At 39.2% G+C, this 18,822-nt stretch overlaps 1 protein-coding gene across 2 annotated transcripts; it reads left to right on the forward strand.

Annotated features, from left to right (window-relative positions):
- Positions 1–247: 247 nt before the first annotated feature.
- Positions 248–18,611, forward strand: slc45a3 (solute carrier family 45 member 3). 2 transcript variants are annotated; one of them, XM_033968426.2, is made up of 6 exons: positions 248–332; positions 12,140–12,465; positions 14,200–14,390; positions 14,470–15,118; positions 16,417–16,682; positions 16,762–18,611. In XM_033968426.2, the coding sequence occupies exons 2-6, from the start codon at positions 12,318–12,320 to the stop codon at positions 17,203–17,205; spliced, it is 1,698 nt and encodes a 565-aa protein (XP_033824317.1). In that variant the 5' UTR covers positions 248–332; positions 12,140–12,317; the 3' UTR covers positions 17,206–18,611. The 2 variants fall into 2 exon arrangements, with proteins under 2 accessions (XP_033824317.1, XP_055078687.1); XM_055222712.1 differs by lacking the exon at positions 248–332 and adding an exon at positions 11,890–12,036 and having other exon boundaries at positions 16,762–18,610.
- The last annotated feature ends 211 nt before the right edge of the window (positions 18,612–18,822 follow it).

Here is an 18,822-nt window from a genome sequence, read left to right on the forward strand (position 1 = left end):
TAAATCACAAACTATAACAATAAGCCAAGATTAGGGGCCTTTCCTATTCTAGACATTATTAGAAATTGTTAACTTTATTCACATTTAATGATAAAATCTTTGTAAGTGCACAAGCCATAGGCTATAAAACATGTGAGATGAGCAAAACATAAAATGAAATTTTGTTGATCTACCTGATAACAAGAAAGGATGTGCCCTTTTACTGTGCACTTATATTTGCAAAGCGGAAGTTGTCCCTTCAGAAGATCTAACTTTACACCAGTTGTCGCTATTGGTTCACTTGAGACGGAGAAAGACAGAGCACGGATTTCTCCCCCTGCATCCAGCTCAAGGTAAAGTTAACCGCTCTTGAAGCTTTAAATTCTGAGTTAAAAGTATGGTCTAATTGCTTTGATTGTTCCTGCTGCGTACTTGAATGTCATTTATTGCGCACAGAGAAACTTGGGCTATTCATTGGAAGTTTGGTGCTGACAAAGTTGCTTCGGATGATCGCATAAAATCGCACATAGACCACCCCAAACGTAGCCTTCAAATTCGTATTTCTCCTTTCATTGGCATTGCGGGCGGGAATCGTAGCAAACTGAGGGTGTTTGTGAGATTGTGTGTGAAATAAACGCTGTATGATTACATCCGAAAACGTGGCTTTCTGTGTGAGTTGTTGATTTGCTGCGCGGCTCACTCTGCGGTGTCTTTTCGTCTCCCTCTGCCGACTCTGCTGCTCAGTACCGCGGTGGACTTCATCTGCCAAGTGCCAGGGTGGCTGCTTTGGCACGGATTATTATTTTTTTTACTGGCAAGTAAGGTAATGTAAAACTCCCACGTGTTAGTCACTACACCGCCCTGGTTTGTTTCAGTGTAACGTGGCCTTAATATGGGTGGTTACGGCTACCGATGCTGACACATGGTGTAAGACCATAGTAGGACACATCATACGGACGGAAAGAGGCGTTTGGGGACACTGGGGAAAGCCTACTCCAGTCTAGTCACCTTATAGACTCTGACAGATAGGTCTGCCAGAGAGTCTGGCTGCAGACCTCCACCCAGAGGACCCTACCCCACACACCTCTACCAGGACGCACCTCCACCTCCCTGTCCCTCACCATTTTTCACAAGTTTACTTAATAAACTACTTAATTACACTGTTCTTCGTCCTTCAGACGTTGCCTTAGTTCATTGTCTTAAAGGTGATAAAGCACATCTGAAAGTGTTTAGATGGAAGCATTTCAAACATTTAATCACCATTTAGATGTCATTTCTAATTTGAAATGATCTAGCTCTGTGTTGTCTCTGCTCTACTCTGTTTGCATAGGTTAATTATCAGTTTAAAACATGTTGGAAGAAACAAAAACAAATATTTACTAGATGTTAGATGTAATTTTTTCCGTGAATATGTTACCATAGGCCATAAATCTGTAATAGTTAATGTTAGGAAAAGGGTTTGGGCTTGTTTTTAGTGTAAAACAATGTCAACTTTAGTAACATTACATTGAAATCAGTGGACTTTGGCGTTTCTTTGGCATGGACCCTGTTTGTTTACTTTTAGGGACCTGTGGATGGAGGTAAGTCACGTGAGGGGACTCCCGGTGGAGGTCTGCAGCTAGATCCCTCTCCACTAATGGGCTACTCCACTCATGTGCACCACCGACCATCTATTGCCACTGATAAACTGCTTATTGCGCAACAGGGCCCCAAGGAGGAGGAAAAGTTGATGAAGTAGTGAGCTGTGACTCCTTAACTGATTCAATAGTGGTTTTGAAATATCTCGTCACTTACATGTCATTCTTTAAAGTGAATCAAACGTGCCTGGACTTGTTCAGTGCATTTCTTTTTAATTCTGAATAATCTGAAGTTGTCTTTGATATTTCAGGCTTACTTAAATGCAGTGTTGAAATTACTGTGAGTTTTAAGTTGGGCCTATGCTCGAGTTTTGTCTTCTTGAAATTGTGGGGTTTTGTGTAGCCTGTATAAATCTATATCTAGATGGATAGACCGATAGATAGATAGAATATACATAATATATCTGTTTCTATATCTGTTTCTTAAGTTGTGATCTTTGCTTATAGGACTACCAAAGGGTAATGGTCTAAGCTTCACCTTTTTGCTATTGGCCTGCAAAATTTCCTCCTAACGTCAAGAAATGCATTAAACATTCTTCCTTTTTTGATCATGAATGAGTGTCTTTTACTTGTGTTAGGCTGGTACTTTGCAAATGGTTAAGAGAAAGATCAAAAGGTTAAACAGCTTTAGCCGTTGACAGGGAAACTTTTATTGTCTCCCTGACTCTGACCCTGCCATTTCATTCAGACCTCTGTCGCTCTGTATGGACCACTCAAGTGTGTTATTCATTCTCCATGGGAAAATAGACTCTTCCGTAGGCAGACTAACTTTGACCTCCTCTCTTAGTAGTCATTATATGAGCAAACTAAAAAAGCTTATTCCATGTCTACAGTCTAACTATTTCAAGTCCTAGTTGTCGCCCTGGGAGTGTTGTGTATTCTCCTCACAGAGCTCATCTGTTCCATAGAGATGGAAATGCATGTTTTTTTTCAGTGTGGCCCAACCAGCTGGCTGTTCTAGCTGCTGTCTAACAGTCTTATACACCCTTAAGTCATGCAGCAGATAATCACCCACTGTCGAGTGTGGAGCTACTTAGGCAAACTGAAAGCTTTGCACTTTTAATCTTGTAGGCTGGTTATCTCCCGTACGCTGAGTCCTCATTCTGCTTTTTAACATATACCTTGAACCACACTCAATTTCACTCCTCCATATGTTTTTGAAGACCGATTCTGGTTGGAATATGTGATTATTGGCCTTTTTCTTCTTGGAAGGATGGAAAAGGGCTTTGCTGGAGGGCTTTCTTCCTTGTCCTCTTCAAAGCATCACATTTCTGGTGTCATGTGTAGCCATGAACAGTCACAGGTATGTGCTCTGTACTCTCACACAGAGCACCAGCCTCAATCACTTTAGAAAAGCACTTTTTTATGGTTGTCATGGCATGTCTGGTTGTATATTAAGTGAGCTTAGGTTTATTATGGTCCAGACGTTAGACTATTCCACATAGGTAATATCTAATATGCACTGATGTTCTGTATAGGAAATGAAAGGGAAGCGTTTCTGCACTTAAGTAGATGTGTTGCCCTGCATGGGGTTTTAGTAGCCTAATCTGAGCTTGGTAAGTTATTTACACCGGCTGCGTGTTAGTTGTGTTAGTTAATTGATCTGATTTGTCTTGTTTTCATGTTTTCATTGTAACGTGGAGAAAGGTAGCAGATAGTATTATTACATTTTATATCCATTGGTGTCAGACAGACGATCACTTTCTGCTTTGAAGGACTTTGTGAGGACCTTTTCCCATTCAAAAGATATAATGTTTTGATTTGCATCGCTTATTTGCTTGACCAGCAAGGACAATTGTTATAGCTTGAAACCCATGAATTGCGACAACTATGAGATGTATTGACCTTTGGGACGAATAAAGTTATATGATTCTGATTCTATAGTGACAATATTCTCCTGAGAAATGCTATTCTAGGCAATGTCCCACCTGCTTGAACAGTTGGGAAGTTCTGCTAGTGGCATGGAATGTGCATCATTAGACTGCCATAACTCACTAACAGCAGGGGGAGGTCTGAATATTAAGTGACCATGGTTCTTAAACTGCTCCTTGAGAGTAACCAAGTGTAGATGTCCTTTCCCAGCTCTATAGGTCTTGGGGTCAAAGTCCACACAGTGTCCCTGTAATAGTGCACTGCCACCAGCTGGGAAGAAGAAAAAGAGCTCTGATGGGGGGCTGTTATGAGCTGAGAATAAAAAGTTGACAGTATTCTACACATGAATGCTAATTTTCTTACAGTTAACAAATGCTTCTGTTAACTTAATGACATTACAAAAATCCTTTTACATTTAAAAAACGTTTTGACCCAGTGCAGATATGTTGGAAAAGCAGTTCTTAGGGTAAAAATGAGACCAATGTCTGCTGTCTGCATCTAAATTATTAGTGTTTTGTTCTTTGCAAAACAGGATGTGCTCTGTTAGCATGCTAGTTGTTAACTTTATCGTAGTGGCAAACTCTGCTCTGGCCTCCTCAGAGGTGTGAAAAGTGTGCAATAAATTCGGACTGCTGCAAACAGTTTAAAATAAACTACTTCTGTTTTTTATATTTTTGAGGCAGTAAAAATCAAGTACAGTCGTCCCTTTTTAAAGTGATAGGTGTGCTCACTCAAGCCTTTGTATAGATTGTTTTAATATCTTCTGTTATTTTTATTACTCAAATACATTTTCCATATCTTCTACTCGGTCCGGCTGTTCTATGTGTGTGTGGGTGCTTTGGCACTATTTCAGTTCAGTGGCTCGCCTTGCAAACTGCTCCTGATTTTAATCCTAAATTGCTGCTGTGTGTTTTTCAGCATTGACATGAACTTAAATGCACTGTTACATAATTAGTGGAATGGACTTACTCCATAACACATTTCTAAAAGTAGGGATGGTTAGTGGCCACGGGAATACTCAAGTTTTGCTTTTATTGTAATGGGCTATGGAGAATCAATTATGTAGGACTAGTAAGGCACTTTGAAAACTTTTGTTTGGTTTGTCAAACGTGCTATAGAAATACGTATTTTGATCTAGGAGCAATAGCATGGCAGTGAGCAATAAATGTCCCTTTGTAAATACTGTTTATATTTTTAATTAGTTTGACTAAACAGTAATCACATTATTTCTATATTAGCAGCACAAACATGTGGTGGTGTTTGCAGTATTGGTCGTATCACCTTAAACTCTTCACATTGTTCTCAGGCCATCAGTCACTTCCTCTTGGACCTAAGAGAAACAACAGTCAGTTTTCACTGCTTTGCCTCTCACACTCTCTCTCCTTGCCTAATTGAATTTACTGACTTGACTTAGGTCTGCCCACATGCTTTATATGTGGAAGAGACTGCGTGGCATTGAAGACAAAACAGCCTCAGGTCCAGCACTCTGTGAAGGGAGGGAACAGACTGCAAATGAGCCAATTTCTTTTCTGTAATTCCCCATTAAATGAGAAGCATGATTTTGACAGTTTGATACGGCCACTATACAGGCCCTGGAGCAGGGATAACGCAGCTTGTCCTTAGACACTTTCCCATGGCGATAAGCACAAGGCCAGATGTTTGCAATACATATTCACACCTCCCTCCCACAAGCGCAGTATCATGTAAAAAGAGAAATTCAACTTCATCTGAGTAAGAGTATTCTGATTTAAGTGTGAAACTAAACTGTCACACTTCTAACTTATCAGCAGGGTCATTAATCCAGAACTGAAATGATACGATACTGAAATAGTGAAGTCTGTGGCATTTCAAGACTGATGGATGTGGTAATATTGTCATATTGTGAGTCAATGCTTCTGTTTAATGCTGCTCTATGCTAAAACAGAAACTTTTCCCATGTGCTCCTCCTATTAGTCAGCTTTCTTCATGCTCTAGTGCAGGGGTGTCAAAACGTTTTTTTTTTTGTTTGGTTTTTTTCATTTTGCCAAGGGCCACATATTGAAGCTTTTACAGAGCGAAGCGCCACAGCCTACAGTAGACAGTAGTGAATTATTCAAAATGTTGCTTTTGATATAGGTTTGGCCGAGCCACCAATCCTTTAATAAGGCTTGGAACATTTATGTTAAGTCTGTATCACATCATTTTTTTGCTATTTATTGTTTATGATAGCAGAATTCTCCCAAATTTGCCATCAAATAAGTACTTTTGGTCATATGGGCCAATTCAGCAGAACGCCTGAGGCACAACAAAAATTGGTCTGAGGTCTGCATTTGGCCCCCTTGTTTAGACATGCCTGCTCTAGTGAGTGACTTAATCAGTCACAGTGAAGTGTAAGCTTTCAGAAGAAGAAATTATGTTATTTATTTGAGGGTATTATAACAATAAGTGGTGAAAGTACTCACTGTAAAATCTTTTGTCCAGTTGAAATTTTCTGTTACAATGAAACCTTGGACAACTGAAAGATTCCACAGACCTAAGGCAACAAAGTTTACATGTATCGGCAAAATCAGGATCTTGCTCCAAGAAAATTATTTTAATTTTTGACATGTCGACACTCACATCCCAAATTTCACAGCCATAGTCTTAAGATGTGCATGTGAAGTGAAGTTATGGCTCAAAGTATGCATGTGGAGTGGATGTGGAGTGTCAAAGCAAGTGACACTGATTCTCCTTGATAACCCAGAGCTATTGAGACAGAGGAGGACTTGGACTGGATTTAGCCCTGTTTGAAGTTGTGTGATGAGTGAAACTGCACATTATGAAACACGCCACACTGTTCTTTCATGTAGCCAGCTGAATGGGGTGCTTTTCACTCTTTGATATATGAGATGCTCTGTGAATGGATCAAGCTGATGATTTGTGTCAATATGTGTGTGGTCATGTTGTGTCGTGTATGTGTCTCAGTCAAAACCATCAAGCGACACCCTGTAGCTTTTTATGCTACTCTATGCAAATTAGGCAGGCCATGCACATACCACATTTATGAATTCATGATGCTCATGCTTTAAAAATGGGTGTGACTTCAGCCAATTATATTGTTTATAATGGCATGTAAAGGATGATGCAAATATGTGGAAAACCTGGTACTGGTTGTGTCAGCATCAAGCCGTCAGAGCCATTATTAGTAATTTCTTAAGTATGGGTGTGAGTTGTCATTTGTTAGGTTATGTTTGTGTCTCAGACTTTGCAGAGATAGTCAGAGAGTATCTATTAGTAACTAGTAAAATAAAAAGTATTTGACCTAAACCATGTTTCCAGGTCACTTTAATTAGCATAAACAGACAGAGAGTACATACTGCTCTTTTTTAGGTTTGTATGCTCAAATCACTATGACTTTGTATAAGCAAATGTTTGATTTTTCAGTCATTCCCATGCTAAGTTTTTTAAGCATAAAACAAACAAACCAAAAATATATACAAGTGCATATTGAACTTTGCCGTAATTGCACAACTAATGGTACCGGGAGATAGCTGTATGAGGAAATGGGGAATTTATAAGAGGAATTATGGAGCCAATTTCTAGCTCATCAGTGACATTAATTTTAACCAAATGATTAAAGCTTTAAGTTTTCCTCTTTGTTTACAGTTTGGGCACACAAACATCGTCATGTTTCTATTGTGTCATAGTTTTTGTAGTTTTGTTTTCAAATGGAAAGTTGTGACTTAAATAATTAAAATTCCTCTGTGTGATTAAAGGACGATTGTTTAAATGTTCTAAATGTGGCGTGTGGGAGATTTGGGTGTTCTCTGGGTTTAGAGAGGCCAAAGGAGGATGTTGCCCTTTTCCATCTGGACCATCTGGTTTGTGTAGCATTTGACTTGGGTGTTAATCATGGTGTCTAATGGCCGCTGGCTCTCACAACAGCTGGAAATAGGAGCTGGACCTGCTGGAGTCTGTCTGTCCCCCTGTCTGTCAGACCCCAATAAACTACTGTATTAAGTGCTATATTCATGCTGCTGAAGGGTCATGACCTTGTGCTTCCAGTTTCTTCGGCTCACAGTTTCTTCTTGCATTCCAAAAGGTCTCTATTATTTAAACTAATGTTATGTAAAAACCTTGGTTGCATGAGTATTATTTAGGGCTGTAAACTATTGCTGGCTTAGCTGTTTAATCAGTTAATAGTGCCTTCATCAACCAAAGGTCTTGGTTTGACTAATTAATTAATATGGATTATAATATAAACCTTATCGGAGAGGATGGAGTGCATTGGTGCATTGACTCTGCTTCTATAAAAGAATGCCATTTCTTTGTGCTTTTCAAGTTGTTATTGTGTAAAGCCTTGCAAGCATGTGCTCTTGAGTATACTCAGATACATGATAGAGATAGTCAATAGTTTATTAAAGCTTTTTCTGCACCAACATTTAGTTGACTAATCGATGCACATGGTATTTTTTTCATTTACACCCCTAATATTGTTCTTTTATAAGGATGGGTACCAAAACCTGGTGTCATAACTGGGTCAGTGCCAGTTCAGTGGTCCACTGGATCAATGAGCTTCAGTCTTTTGGTACTCTTAATGGTGCTGGGGAGTCTCGCAAACATCATGTGGCCCAAGACAAGCATTTATCTCCTCTCATAAGGCCTAGGACACACTGCATGAATTTCACCCTACGCAGGTGAAAAAACTTGCATTAACAATGAATGGGAAAGGACACACTGTTTGTATTGTATTAATGGTATACAATTATTTAAAAAAACAATTAGATGCATCTCGAAACTGTAAATTGCATTGAGATTTTTCCATCTATAAAATACTACTTTATCAATTTGAAATGCTGTACACTATCAAAACAAGTCACTTTGTGTTAAATCATAAAATCGTTTTCATTTTTATGATACTGTGACAGCTGCAACACTTCTGTGATGGTGTGGCTGTGCAACAGATGGCACTGAAAGGAAAAAAGTAAGATTGTAAAAATGTGGGACATTATGGATGCTATAGTCTGCCTATGTAATGAAATGGTTCTGTATTGAGAACAATGTTCAGTTGTAGACTCCTAATCCTAAAGGTGTTAAAAAGCTGTCAGTTTTGTGTAAAGGCTCAGCACTTAAGCATCTGTGCCACGTAGTTGTTTAAAGGTTAATTTGTGGTGGAGTCACACAATGAGCGATCATTTCCAGCCCATCCTCTATACAGTGTATAATATGGATGGCATTTAGGCTTTATTGGGTCCCTGCTGCGAGTGCACTGACCCTCCAGGTCTATTTCTGACCCACAGTTTTGGCTTCCTGGATTATGTTGTAGCTTATTATGGCCATGTTGGGTTTGGCCGCAGTCTAAGAAGCCATGCCTTCCATGGAAAATGACTACTGCTGTGCAATTACAACCTCTGCTTCTCTGCCCGAGTGCAGAACATGCATATCATTTTAACAATAGAAACCCCAAGAAACACATTCAGTGGTGAGATAGCTCTATCTATCGGTTGACTGATGTATATCGGGCCGATATTTACGTTTTATCAGCCATAATTCTCCAGCAGAGGCTGATATTTAGTTTGGCCAACTAGCTGCCTCCATATGCACAAAGAGAATATGCATAAAGCTTTAGTCCAGAAAGGATTCTATAAAATGTGACTACGTGGCTCTATTATCTAGAGATAATTTTGGTAAAATTACCAAAATCTGCCCTACATATTGGCCCAAAAATATCAGTACAGCTTGTCAGCCATCGGATTCTCTGGATCCTAAACAATTGGTATAGGCACCATGGAAAAACCCATATGGGTCGATCTATAGTGTTTAGTTCTGAATATTTGACTGCGGCCAATATTTTTTTCTTTCTGGATACGCACTAGTACAACTTGGACTTTTCCATTACTGGTTAATCATATCATGATTTAAGGCGTGTGCCCATGAACCTGTTTGTTGGTAATTGTATTTAGGGTGTTTTCACCAATCAATTCAGCTTTACATCTACTTAGAAAATAATTGTTTAGTTGCTCTTTGTGGGGCTTTTAAAAGCTCCAAATATCTTTTCAGACTGCATAAACAAATGCTCTGTAATTATACTAGTGCGTAGGTGCCAGCAACCTTGATCCAACTTCAAGATTTACAAAATGGACATTCCTAAAGCCACTGTACAACCGCACCCTGCTCCATTGTCACCAATTTGATCATTTAGCGACCATAGCACTGTGTTGATAGAAATAACCCCGGTTGCAGACATGACAGCAGTTTAGGATTTAATGCTGGGTGTGTGTAGAAAGCAGAGAGTCTGTACATGTGGACTCAAATAGGCTTAGTGCATCTGAGCTAGTGAGCTAGAACTTGTAACCGGGTTAAAGTGCTCTGAAGACTGCTCAGTGATGCTTCAGTAAGATTGTGATGTGAGAATGGAGGTAATGAGAGGAGCTCCTTGCCTATAGGCAGCTGAACATGAGACCGGGTCGGGGGTATAATGGTGAATGGTGTCCGAGTGGGTTTTTAAGATTTGATCAATTCCTTCTTTGTCTCCAAACTCCCTGCAGTGAGGTCATTGTACAGTGTAGGTGAGTGTCTTGATGTAACCAGGCATCAGGTTTGCTTAAAGTACCATGTAAAAAATAAAGGAGAAAGAATTGACTTGTGAATAGCTTGAAGGCCCACAGACTAGATTCCTAAAGTGCTTTTTGGATTTTACCCAATTCCCACCTTCCAGGTTTTTGAAGAGTAAGATTCAACAGTAGAAAGTAGAAGGGGGGTAAGAGAAGGCGGGATAGTGGAGTGGAGGTTTTCTCCCAGAGGCAATGGATAAAACAGTAACACTCTTGAGTGTACAGTCAAAGCAGGTGGTCCAAACTTGTTTGTAGATATATGCCCAGCACTGAAGAGACTGATGGTTGGGTAGAGTGAAGAAGACTGCTTTTAAATGGATTAGAACCTCCAATTCAGACGTGCATCTCCATGGAGGGATATTGGAATTTGAATCAATGGATGGTGAGTAATTTGCTGAATTACATACCCTTACATACTACATTCCATTGAGCCTAATTTTGTTTCTCTATATTTTTGACTCTGAGGACAAGCCTGCATACTACTTGTTCCTGCAAAAAGGAGGTTTTATTCTGTTGCTTATTAGAAATGGTCACCTTTTTTATTAATCTAAAACTACCGGTAACTGTTTTTTGTTCCTAAGAGGAGTCCTACAGTGAAAGGATGCGAGGGCTGCCCAGTTAACAGAAGTCTAACTGGTAATAGGAAATTGAGTCATCAGTCATCAGTGTCGTCATTCTTTTTTTATGGCCTTTCACCTGGGCACAATGTGGTTTTATTGGAAAGCTGTTTGTAATGTGGCACGTTATCATGTACTCTAACTCTGTCCTCTCCTTCCCATTGTGGGACTATTTGCATGGCAGCATGATAACAGTCAACTGCCTGATCTGGAGCTGCTTCTCTTCATTTGGTTGTAGAGGCGGTGCTTCTTACTGACTCCTGCTGACTATAATCCTTCTAGTGTGACCTGAACTGGCTGTTGGTTTTCCCCATTGACTTTGAATACCCTGCTATCTTGCACTTGTGTTTTGACTAGTGGCTATGCCGGGGTTGACAAATCCAGTTTTATCTCAATGGGGGAACTTTTATACTTACGTTTCAGTCTGAGAAGATGGCAGCTGAGCATCCCTTGAAAGCTTTCTCACACCAAACCTAAAATTATAAGAATAAGTAGCTGTGGGTCAAAATGTGGAGCAGTCAAAAGCCAAATGTGACTTAAGGGTTGCTGGAGGATTTGCTGTAGGGGTACTCGCTGGTCCCCTAATGATGGGTCTCTCCCAGAGTATCCAGGCTTGGGGACTGGTTAAGTGGCCTTCTACCATCCATTTTGTGGTGGACAGGATACACATTGTCTGCACAATCTCAGACTGTTGTATGACTCAAAACCATAACAAACATTTGAACTCTGTTCTTATATTAACCTGTTTAGCCTGGTTCTGAAAAAGGAGTTTAAGTTTGTTGAAGATAAATTTTGCTCTCCGGAAAGAACAGATGGACTGCACTGGCTGAGAAATGCTGCACCAAATGTAAATATAGCACCTTGTTGCTGTGGTTGTGACTGTTGGGCACTTTTACTTTTTATCCTCTTTGAATGTATGTGCTTTGTCAGATTAAAGAGAGGGGTTAACTTATATTTTTTTCCCTTCAAGCTATAGTATTCAATCAGGACTTCTAAGCTGATCTGTACTATACTTTTATCTTGAAAGAAACATGGTGCCAATTTCACTGTGATTTTTAACCCAGAGATACACACTCACGCACAAATGTATAACTTATAATTAAACTCTTGTGTAATAACAGTGGACTCGGTGTTCCTGTTCATCCAGTTACATTTAAATATTTGTCAGGTGAAAAGGGTGGGACATATCAGTGCATAGCTTTAAAAGGTAAGCAGGGCAACAACAAAAAAAAACAGGCTATTGTGTTTTGACATTAGAAACCTCATCTACCCCTTATTTCTTCATTTTGATTTTTCAAAGAGCTTTACAAAGACATCTTGACTCCTCTGTTTATTCAAGACCTAGACAAAAGATTTAAGGTTGGGATCAATATTTGTATTTTCATTTGTACAATAATTCTAATGTCTGGTGATTTATTACATTTAATTAACGTTTCCCCTCCCTGTTTTCTTGTTTTTCTAGAATGCTAAGAAGAGAATGACTCCTCCCGGTCCATCAAGACACCGTGTCTTTGCTGCGGTCTCGGGGCAGCCCTCTCATCCTTCCGTGGTACTGTCTGCATTCCCCAGTCATCCGCCTGGTCCCCTCCACTGTGTACAGTAGTGGTCACCCAGTGTTCAGGAAAGGCTCCCCTGTAAATATGCCTGAATGGAGGTCTCAGTGGCATCTCGTCCTGCTGAACTCCCTGACATGTGGCCTAGAGATCTGTGTGGCAGCTGCGACCACATATGTGCCACCGCTGCTTCTGGAGGCGGGCGTGGAGGAGCGCTACATGACTATGGTGCTAGGTAAGCCTATGCAAAGTTTGACAGCCTAAACTCAAAAAAGTACTAAAACATTTTTCAGCAATATTAAGAGAAACAATTAAAATTGCTATTGTAATTGTTTACAGTAAGTGTTAATGCTACTATTTTAAATCTTGAGTCTTTTGTCTTTTAAGTCTTTATTCAAATAGATTTTGTTTATGTCTTTGTTGTTGTGCAAGGGTGACAATAACCCTTAGGACATGTAATTTTTTCCTATTCAGGCTATAGTCATATATGCTGTTACACTCTAATAAGTGGTATAATCTGTTGTTTCTAGAGCTGGGAATTAGTGGCTTCTTAAAAGGCAGCAGGAATGGCTGGAACTGAGATGACATAAAAAACACCCATTGCATTTTATGACCCATAAAAATGTTTATTTTTACATCTAACGTGTTTCTGCTAAATGCTATATTATTCTGTATTTTGTAAAGGCTAATAGTATTAAATTTACGAAACCTAATTTGTACAAATATATAAGTGTGAATCTTAATTTATTTATTTTGCATTATGTTTGAAAAGCATTGGACAACTAATATCATTTTATTCTATCATTTACCATAGTAATAAATAATCAAAAGGTTAGGTATGTGAAATAGGAAATGCTAAGCATGCCATGCAGTACTGGTGTTTTCATTCAGAAGCTGTTGGGATGAGAGGCATGAAGAGCTCACCTACAGTATATGGCCTATATTTAACCAGGTTTACTTGTGGTAGCTGTGAATAGCTGCATTATACCGTCAGCCTAAATGGCTTTCACATGGTTCTCACTCAAAGCATCTCTTTGAGACATTGTCTTGTGACTTTACAGATGATAGATCCAGTTCTACCAAACCAAGCAGCTCCGTAAAATAACATAAAGTGGCTATTCAAGTAAAATGACTAAAAGATGTACACTTCTACTATTCATCTCTTTAGCAACAGCTGGTCATACAAGGAAAAATGATTTCTTTGTGAAACTCACAGGCGTGCACTGTGAGCCAATCTACAAATGGCACTCCCATTGCCCCATTTTATAATGGAGTGCATGAATGTTATTTGAATGAAGATGGATATTGTGTCTTCGGAGGATAAAAGTTAATTTCCCTAAGCAGCAGAATCTGTTTTACATGGCTGCTTATGCTATCTCAAATCCCTTTGCAAGATGCTTTACCTATGAATTGTTACCTACTTTCTCTAATTTACTCTCCATCTTCTCCAATATCTTCTGGTGAGAACTACTGCAAAATCTGTAATTTCAAGAAAGTTTTGTTCCCTGAAAATACTAAATTAAATAGTCAGAACACCATTCCAATCCACTTTATTTGCATAGCACATTTCATAAACAGTTTCCAAAATGCTGCAGAGACAAGTAAAACAATACTAAAAAAGAAACAAAAATAATAATAAATGCTTAAAATTCTTAAACAATAAAACCAGTAAGATCAAATAAGAGCAGACAATAAACTAGCAATAAATAAATGAAATCATTAAAATTTGTAAAAAAAAAAAAAAAAAATTAAATAAAAGATATTGATTATCAATCAATATCCACTGACCTGTGGCTCAGTGGTTAGAACTACTTTTGCATTTCTGGTCAACGGCCCAGTAAAAGAGAGCCTATTTTATTTCCCTGTTTCAGTGCATTATGATGACTAAGGTTATCTATTTTTAGGAACTGATGACATGACCCGAAGGACATCATCTTCTATTCCAAATCTGCCTTTTCTGTGTTCACAGGTATTGGCCCAGTGCTTAGCCTCTTCCTCACTCCTTTTGTGGGCTCAGCCAGTGACAACTGTAACAGTCGTTACGGCAGACGGCGGCCTTTCATCTGGTTGCTGTCCCTCGGTGTCCTTATAGCACTTTTTATCATTCCCAATGCAGATATACTTGCTTCACGACTTTTTTGGGGTGGACAAGGGCTCCAGGTAGTTAATCACTTAGATCTATGTTGGTGTATATTGGAAATAAAATGCTAAAAACCATTCACTGATCACATGTTTGCAGGTGGGCTTCCTGATTATTGGTGTAGGACTCCTTGACTTCTGTGGACATGTGTGTTTCACGCCGCTGGAGGCTCTACTGTCAGACCTGTATCGAGAAGAGGAAGAGTGTGCGCAAGCCTTTGCCATGTTCTCCTTTATGGTCAGCCTGGGTGGCTGTGTGGGTTACTTGCTTCCTACACTGGATTGGAGTGGTGGTGTGCTCTCTGTTTACCTTGGAGGGCAGGCGGACTGCCTTTTTTCCCTACTCATTCTCATCTTCGTGTCCAGTTTGATGATTACTATGAAGGTGTCTGAGGAACCCTCTTGTGCCAGCAGCACTCTGACTGTCTCCAGTTCTTTATTGGACTCAGGAGCCACGATGGAGGCTGGCCGTTGTGGCTTCCCATTTACTTGCTGCTACTTTCTTAAGTGTAAGCTAAAGATCTGGAAGTCTGGGCCGTTGTTGTGCCTGCTGAGAACATGCTGGTCCATCTACAGAAGTTATTGCCATGTTCCCCATGTTATGAGGCAGCTTTGTGTGGCTCAGCTCTGTAGCTGGATGGCCGTCATGTCTTTTGTACTCTTCTACACAGACTTTATTGGCGAAGGGCTCTATGATGGAGTACCCAGTGCAGCTCCAGGAAGTGTCTCTAGACAAAGATATGATGAAGGTCAGTTTTAAATGTTTATTCTATGTAATCAAATTCATGTGCTTTTAATGCAAGCTTACATTGTAAACAGTTTGCAGTAGTCCAGACTTAAACATTTACCTTACACAGTCCAAGCATTCTAATTATTCACTGCAGTGAGATTATGAACAACTCTCAGGGGCCAGTGCAGAGTTTTGCAGTGAAGGTAAAGCTCAACAACTAGCATCCTAACGCACACTTTCTGATTATCAGACAATAAAATGCTTTTGCTCTTTGACCTCAAGGCCTCCTTAATCTGTACTGGGGCAAGACAAATTTTGCTCAGATATATGGGTACAAATCGAGTACTTAAGTAATTGCCAAAACTTAGTGTATGTGTGTGCTCTTTGCCTGTTCATAGAGTTAGCTAATGTGCAGCACTGCCTTAGTACTGTCGCTGGGCATCTGCACTTACTTTCACTTATTCAGTCAGCCTGTCTACCCCAGGGCAGCTGTGGCTACAATAGTAGTCTACCACCACTGAGTGTGGTGTGAATGAATAATGCAGTGTAAATTGCTTTGGGTGTCTTGAAAGAAGCTATATAAATACAATACATTATAATTCTTTTAAGGCCAGCAGGTGTACAGCAGGGATATGTTTCTGTGTGACTGCAAACAACTACACCTAGCATTTTAATGTTCCAATTTATCAACCCAACTCTTAAAATTAAGCAAGAAATATCTAAAATATCAAAATATCTAAATCTCAATATAGCTAAGCATGTGTAATATGGTTTGGTCTTAAAAATGTAGATTTGATTTTAAATGGCAAAAATAAACACTTTTTGTGTAATAATGTTTTAAGCAGAAGATGGAGCACATAATATTTAGCTCTTTTATTCATCTGGGGATATTTTGTTTAATACAAGTATCAGCTAATTTCACAACTGCATTCGCACCCTTGACATTTTCTTTCATCCATCCACATTCTTTCGTCTTTTTGACCCTTCTCTTGTTTGCTTTTTACTTTTCCTTCTGTCTTTCCCTCCCTTCACTCACTCGACCACAAAGAATGTCACACTCACAAAGAATTAATGTCAAGAAATCAACCTAGAAGAAACATGTTCATTCAAGTTTGCTAGATGTTCTTAGCTTAGCCTTAGCTATAAGACACCTTTGCTGTGCTTTAATACAAAGTTAATGTGAAGTAGTATGTTATCCTCAACAAAATGAACATGGTTACATGAAACCCAATAAATACCAGATGTCTCAGTTCAAAGGGACTCCAACTCAACTCTTAACCATTTATTCATTCAGATGATTTCATGTTTGTTTTTTAGGTATTCGCATGGGGAGCCTGGGTCTCTTCATGCAGTGCGCTACCTCAACAGTCTTCTCCCTGCTTATGAGTCGATTGGTGCAGCGTTTTGGCTCTCGCAGAGTCTACATGAGCAGTATGGTGAGCTTTACACTGTCTGCATTGGTCATCTCCGTGTCTAAAAGTGTGGCCCTTGTTACTGTAATGGCAGCGCTCACTGGCTTTGCCTATGCCACTCTACAGACTCTGCCTTATACACTCACCTGCCACTACCATAAAGAAAAGGAGGTTTGTAGAAGTTCAGTATTGAAATATTGTGATGCTCATTTAACCAACTAAAGGTATGAATGCATTTGTGTGCTTTTAGGTCTATATGCCAAAAAGGACAGCAAAAAACATGCATAAAACTCATATTACAACCAACAGGGACTCCATATATTTGACATCTGTCGACGTGGAGGGTAGACTGACCCATCAAAAAAGGCCTACCTATGGACAGGACCCACAGGAGTTTTACTCCAATGCTACCAGTCTGAACGGCTCAGTGCACTGTCCTAGTAACTCTGAACAGCAGGACGACACTGAGTCTGGCTATGAGAAGAGAGGTGTGGGACTGGACTTTGCTATTTTAGACAGTGCCTTTTTAATCTCTCAGGTTATTCTTACTTTTTTCATGGGCATGATTGTTCAGTTTGCGCAGTCAGTTACAGCCTACATGGCCTGCTCAGCCATTTTTGGTGCTGTGGCAATCTACTTCAGTGGTCGAATTGTGTATGACCAAAAGGACTTGAACAGCTATAATATGCTGTAGATGAGACATACTGTAGGTAAATCTACATTTAGAAGCCATCCAGGTTCGGTGGATTTAAATTCAGCAATGCACTGTGTTTTCCCCAAGAATGCCTTTGTCTATTGCCAAGTGTTTCTAAAATATGGCAATGTTTTTGCCTACAGTGTGAAAGTGTATGGAAAAATGATAATGTGTGAGTTGTGCCCATTGACTTTTTTTTTTTCTCAGGAACAACCGATTTTACTGTGGAACTCAATTCAATACCTTTTTGAGCTATGTGTAGTTTTGGTAAAAATCTAAGACTGTAAATAATCATATTGAGGTGACTTATTACTGGGATATTTTGCAAATTAAGGGTTTCTATTTACACAAGATGGCCTTTGACTGTAGTCAGTTGGTTTAGTACATGAACTTTTACATTTTACAAAATAGCATTTTTGGTTGACAATCTTAATCTTAGGCTGTGATGTCAGCATATTGTTTGGATGATGTGAAAAGTCGAGTACAGGGGGAAAAAAACTAATAAAATCATAAATCACAAATCATAAACTTAAGCAATACTGAAGTCAATTCACATAAATGCTGATTTAATAGTGGCCTCTCCATGTGCCAGTTGCTGTCACAGTTTCATTAGTAGGCTAAAACTGCTGGAGCATAGTTATGTTTTAAATTGGAAGAACTTCAAATATAAGCCTGATTTGGACTAATCATATTGTGTGGATATATGACATAAGCCTACTGCGTAGAAGAATCTGACATTGTAGGCATGCCATATGTTTTTATATGGAATAGCCAGTTACAGTAAAATATTTAAGTGCCTTTTGTGTTCTTGTTTGTATATTCTATATCGAATTATTTATTAAGCTTTTTTTTTTTTTTTTTAAACAAACAAAAAAAAACAACAAAAAAAAACCCTCACACATACTGTCTTCTGTTGGCAGTGTCTTTTATGTGCAAAGGTTTCTGTTTTAAATTATAAATTATTTGTATAGATGTGAGTGTTCTCAAAGTGTTAATTTATTTTTGCTATTTTTGAGAAGTTAACAAGGGCAATTGTCTGCATTCAGTCAGCTGCAGATGAAGATATTGAATGAATAAACGTAAATAAGAACACTGTGAGGTTACTTCCTCTAATGCAGCAGAAAGTTGTGCTCATTTATGTTTATGCCGGTTTTGTATAACCACTTTACTTTAGTTTTGTAATACTGTTAAAGTAACTATACATGTGCGCCATTTCTGTTTTTCTTTGTGACCAAATATTCTGTTTGATTCAAACCACTTAAGTGCCAATGGCCAGATTTGAGGCCCAATCTCTTATGTTTGCTTAAACTACCTGTAACAATACTGGTTGTTTCCGAAATCCGCTGTTGTTGAAATCCATCAAAACAGAAAACAAAAAGGATTTCTAAATAAAAGATGACGTTTCAAAATGAGTGTTCCCAGTGTGTCTCTTGAAACGAATTCTGTGTTCTACCAAAAACACAGCGATGCACTTGTAAATGGCGCCATCTTTTGGAAGTGGTGAAGAACTGCGTGTGAAACGCTGCTGGTGCGCAAACGCGTCCCTGACGCATGGGCTTATGACATTATCTATTACATGGAAAAGGCGATAGGCTTTCATGTAAAGGAATGGCATCC

Source organism: Periophthalmus magnuspinnatus, chromosome 6 (assembly GCF_009829125.3).
Source record: "Periophthalmus magnuspinnatus isolate fPerMag1 chromosome 6, fPerMag1.2.pri, whole genome shotgun sequence".
In the NCBI taxonomy this organism is placed as follows: domain Eukaryota; kingdom Metazoa; phylum Chordata; class Actinopteri; order Gobiiformes; family Gobiidae; genus Periophthalmus; species Periophthalmus magnuspinnatus.